General features: G+C 37.3%; 1 protein-coding gene across 1 annotated transcript; it reads right to left on the bottom strand.

Moving 5' to 3' along the window:
• Positions 1-363: 363 nt before the first annotated feature.
• Positions 364-3149, bottom strand: LOC140956602 (pentatricopeptide repeat-containing protein At1g31430-like). The gene has a single exon (XM_073413414.1). The coding sequence runs from the start codon at positions 3028-3030 to the stop codon at positions 838-840; it is 2193 nt and encodes a 730-aa protein (XP_073269515.1). The 5' UTR covers positions 3031-3149; the 3' UTR covers positions 364-837.
• Positions 3150-5822: the final 2673 nt, after the last annotated feature.

Raw genomic sequence — 5822 nt, forward strand, 5'->3', positions numbered from 1 at the left:
TTTTCCATACAAAGTCCCGAAAGTTAGAAATCAGTAAATTACCAAAGTACTAAATTTATTTTTTTTAAAATTACCAGATATTAACAAATATGAAAATCTAAAAATTTAATGAATGGATTGATTGCCTGTCCTTTTCTTATCACAAACTAAGCAGCAAAATGGACCTTCATTCATTAATGATGATTTCTTGTGCACTGAATGTGTCACTGACCTTATTGCTGTCCATACCGGAGTGGGTTTTTGACAGTCCAACACAAAAACAAAGAGATAGACGCAATGGGCACACTATCGCAATGGGCACAAATAAATTTGAGAATCTTTCGTGTGATTTTACAAATAAATACATTAAATCTTCTCTATATTGATGAACAAGCACACGGTTCATTTAATACCGGATATATAGATTTGAGTTCTCAAAGAAAAAGAAAGTTAAAAACCAAAGATTTCTGAATGTTTTAATGATACTCGTGCCTCATGATTTCTCAATCATGAATCTGAGGAGTGGCTACTTATGAGCCTCGAGGACATTGTGTTTGTGACAAAGGAAAACTCCCTATTGAAATGGTCTGATGCTGGTCTACAGCAGTTGAAAGGTGTCCACAGCTTCCATAGAGTATGTCGAAATCGATGTAGTTTTGTGCCTTAACAAAGAAATGTAATGTCTTGGTTTGGCCAAATCAAAATGCAACAGCATCCCGACAGCTTCCATTCGACACTGGTGTTTTTACTTGTTATGAGCTTGCTGACATGGTGTAAAATATGCGATCTGCGAGCCCAAGCATTACGTTTCAATTGCTGTGTCACAGTGACAGCGACACAAGATGGTGGAGGCAACTTTTACCACCCAATACCTAAGAGATTAGTTTCTTTCTCCTCTTCATCCATGTTAAGTAGAACGTCATCTGCACATATTGTATGCTCCCGTCTCTTCATTCTCTGAATCATTTCATTCAGCATCCCCTCTATCTCCTTGATCTGAGGATGCAATTTATCTCCAACAAGGAATTCCTGAACGACACCATTGGTTTCAATCATGCTACATCCAGGAGTTTTAACAACACCTTGATGCGTCATCATCTCTCTGATCTCCCGAACGTCAACCCAATTACCTTTCGACGCGTATATGTTGGACAATAAAACATGAAAACCATCATGCTCAGGCTGAAGTTCGATCAGTTTCCTCCCTATTCTTTCTCCCATTTTCTTGTCACCATGTTTTTTGCAAGCACCGAGTAGAGCACCCCAAGTGGCTATATCTGGTGCCATTGGCATTGTGTCAATCACTTCCTCAGCTTCCTTGAGCAAACCCGTGCGTCCAAGAAGGTCAACCAAACATCCGTAATGTTTGATATTTGGTTTGATGTCGTATATTTTAACCATTGAATCAAAATATCGGCGTCCCTCATCTACAAGACCCATATGTCGACAAGCACCAAGAACTGCCACAAAGGTGATTTCATTAGGCACTGTTCCACTTTTCTTCATCTGCTCAAATATCTCGAGTGCCTTTACTGCCAGCCCATTAGTGGCATAGCCGAGGATTAGAGCATTCCATGAAGATACCCCAGTTTCCTTCATGCCACAAAACACCTCCATTGCATTTTCTATGCTTCCACATTTCATGTACATGTCTATAAGAGTAGTCCCAAGAATCGTGTTAACCCTCATCCCGTTCTTTCGTATGTAAGCATCTACCCATTTACCTTGGTCAAGTGCAGCAAGGTGGGTACAAGCTGAAACTACGCTAACCAAAGTGGTCTCGTCAGGCTTAACGCCTGCACGCTGCATGTCATTAAACAATGCTAAAGTCTCAGAGAATTTACTAAGATGGGTATAACCAGATATCATTGAACCCCATGTTACAACATCTTTTTCAGGCATGTTATCAAACAACTCCCTAGCTTTTTCAATCAATCCACATTTGATGCATCCAAATATCATAGAATTCCAAGAAATCAAGTCCAGTACACAACCCGAATCAAACAGTTTCTGTGCTTCCAACACGTCCCCACATCTGGAGTACATGTTAATCAAAGCATTCTGTGGATTCACATAAGGTTCAAAGCCAATTCTCAAGACTAAGCCGTGAACCGTTTTCCCCATTCTGATACTTAACAGATGTGAACACGCAGAAAGCACTGTAACAATTATGACATCATCTACACCAACACCATTCAAATGCATATTAACAAACAGATTCAAAGCCTCTACATACATCCCATTCTGCTCATAACAAGATATTAATGCGGTCCAGGATATGAAATCCTTTCTCTCCAGTTCATTAAACAATTGATACGCCTCACTCACCCTGCCACTTTTACCCAACAACACTATCATAGAATTTGAAGCAATCACATTCTTTTTCGGCATCCAAGCATAAAAAATCTTTGCCTCTTCGATATTTTCCATCGAAACATATCCTGCCAACATAGTATTCCAGGAAATCAAGTCCAGCACAGGACTTCCATCAAACACCTTCCTAGCATCATCTATATTACCAGACCCGCTATACATACTAATGAAATTATTCACCACATAAACATCATCCTCAAAACCCATTTTAACCACGTGATCATGCAACTCTTTCCCCTCAAATTCTAAACCACCCAGAGAGCAGCTCTGTATCAAGATTGGGTAAGTATAATTATCAATGCACAAGAAACCGTTCTTTAACATTGTTTTGTACAGCAAGATCGAATCTTGGACAATGTTTCTCTGCACATATGCCCGCATCATGGTGTTCCAAATGAACCCATTCGAGTTCTCGACGTTGATGAAGATTTTGTAAGAATAACCAATGTGAACAAAGGGTGAATCAGTGGAAAACTTAAGGATTCTGCTGGCCCCATAAGTGTCCTTGATCAGCCCAGTGCTGATCATCTGACACAAAATTTGATTGAAACACTTGAAACCTTGGCATTGTTGCAGTAAAGAGTCCAAAATTGAGCAAGAAATGGTGGTTCTCGAAGGGAGTTTGCTGCTTAAAAAGGACCCGATACCTGGGAACGCACTTTTCTTTACTAAACTCATGCGGATGCATACTTCATGCAAGCACAAATGCCAATAGTAAACAGAGACTTGGATGAGCAGAGGCAGGTATTACTTTCTTGTGTTTATTACTGGTAGCCTACTGAATCAGCGCTTATATTAAAAAACAAAGTATAGCATAATGTTTTTTTTAAAAAAAAAAAGAAGTGGAAATCATAATTTGCAATTGAAATTTGTTTGAACCTATCTATGTACATTTTTTTTTAAGAATGGGTTGCAATTATGAATTAATCACATCGAAGAGTACAACTTTGGACAAAATGATGGGAATGACATCCCTAAAATCAGAATTACAACGAGATTGCATGCTACTTTTGGCTAGTAGGTGAGCCACTTGGTTGGCTGGCTTGAGAGCAGTGTACGATTGAAGCACCATCGGATCTTTAGCACAAACTTCGAATCTCTGCAGCTAGCAATTCATCCATGGAAAACGGGGAAGAAACTTGTATAGCCTGGATCATTTTCTTCTCATCAGATTCAACTAACCACTTTGTTTCCCCATCTCTGACTGCCATCATATCAGCTACATGATGGGAGAAATCCTCGATACACTTTTGCAGCGGCGAATTAGACAATCCCATTATGGTCATGAGCCACTAATCCCACGGTAAAAAAATCCAGTGAAGCAACTACTGAAGGGTCCAAATTAACTTTGATAAAGCCAAGTGGTGGTGGTCGACAAGTTCGATTAGCAACCGGAATGATTTGTGCACCGGCAGAGATTTATGAAGGATATGAAGCATAAAATTTATCCAAAAACTATTTATTTGCACGGTTTGTTGTACAATGTAAATCATCTATCTTCGTGCCTAAAACCTCATGAATTTGTTTTTGGACTTTACCCAAAAAACCTCATATTAATGGATATATGTTCCATCTTATTAACCCATGATTTTCTTTGTGTATTTTCAATATAAGACTTCAGTTGAATTCGTTATAATCCTTCCCTCAAACGAAGGACTACCATACTTCTCATGGTCCGGACATCCCCTCAATCCCATCCGTCCATCCTCGAGGCCACTATTCTCCACTACATTGGGCAACACAGCGCACACCTTATGGGAAATACTTGGAGCACCGTTTGCATCATTCTCATCACAAATTTGCTGGGAACCCTTACCTCCTTCGTTTAAGTATCCGAGGATTTCACCTTAATGGGCTCTGATGCCACTTGTCATACAATGAAAATAATATATCTCTACAATGGTATGATATTGTCAACTTTGGATTTAAAACCTCATGAATTTTCTTTTGGAATTCACCCAAGAGGTCTCATACAAATGGATATATCATTCCATCTTATTAACTCATGATCTTATTTGTGTGAGATTTTGATTGAATTCCCAACATACATAACGTGGCGATGAGATCCTACCTTCAAAAACAAGTTTATTTCTAGCTAACCACAAACTCCAGCGTAACAAAACAGAAGTTTGAAGGTCTTCCCCTTGNTCCATCTCCTCAAAAATTATGGGGTCCACGAGCCACATATTCATTACATTAACACTTTCCCATTATTAACTCACACCCACATTCATTTAATATCAACTTTCATTATTTATGAGTCCCACTGTCCACTTACTCATTTTTTTTCTTTTTAATTATTTCAATATCTTTCTAATATTTTTAAAATTTTACAACAAATATTACTAAAAATAAATAGGATTATTATTTTAAAAATAACTTAATTCCAATATTCATTAAAATATTATTAAGAAATGAAATTTTTTTTTCAGAACATGCCTTAATTAGCGACGGTTTTTCAAAAACCGTCGCAAATAGCGACGGTTGTTAAAAAACCGTCGCAATTAGCGACTTTTTAAAAAAATCGTTGCAAGTAGCGACGCTTTTCAAGTTGCGACGGCTTACGAAAAACCGTCACAACTTGCGAAATAATGCTGTTCATTCTAATGAATTTCTTGGCTGCCATGTCAGCCAAAATTAATAACTTCTACACCCACATTGGTGCATGAACATTAATGGGCGTTAATAATCACCCATTAATGCACCAATGTGGGTGCTCTTATGAATTGAATTCTACGATTACAGTAGAGGGTTCAAGCAGAGATAGAGGTGAAGAGAGAATACAGTTTCAAACTTTCTTTTCGATCTTGCGATTTATCGGTTTATCCAATCGACGAACCGACTTCAGTTTTGGGATCGTTGACACAAGGTCTTCGATTTGAGGTATAAATTTTATAGTTTTGGTGATGTTTGAAATTCGTCGATTTTTGGAATAAATCCGATAAATTGTTAAATCATACAGCAATTGAAGATTGTTGAATAGTGTATGATCTTAACGAAGTAGAGAATATTATCGTGATGTTGTTTTGAATTATTCCCCATTTATTATAATTAGGGATTTTTAATCGTTGGACTGAGATTGGAGAGTAGTTTGTCAGTTGTTATTAATTCTGATTATATATTTGGAGTCTACGAAGTATAGGCTACATGTTGATATAAAGTTTTCCTAATTTGACGGATGTTGTAAAATAGCATATTATTTGAAGTTAATTAATTATGGTGTATTTGATGGTAGTATTGTGAATTAAATACACCAGAATATTAAATTGTTAAACGATAAGAATTTATAATCGAGTTTTATATTTTGTTGAATTAATTGTTGTTGGGCTATTTGCTGTGCTATATTGAGGTTTTTATAATTGTGTTGATACGATGACAATGATCTGAAAATTGTTGTTGAATTATTTAGATACATCACAAGCTTTGGGATCAAAGAAATAGCCAGATTATATATATACTCGATTATCAGG

Source organism: Primulina huaijiensis, chromosome 14, assembly GCF_012295235.1.
Source record: "Primulina huaijiensis isolate GDHJ02 chromosome 14, ASM1229523v2, whole genome shotgun sequence".
Lineage (NCBI taxonomy): Eukaryota > Viridiplantae > Streptophyta > Magnoliopsida > Lamiales > Gesneriaceae > Primulina > Primulina huaijiensis.

What these genes read in the sequence shown, in the direction of transcription:
- LOC140956602 (XM_073413414.1), bottom strand. Translation starts at nt 3,030, where the DNA reads ATGAGTTTAGTAAAGAAAAGTGCGTTCCCAGGTATCGGGTCCTTTTTA.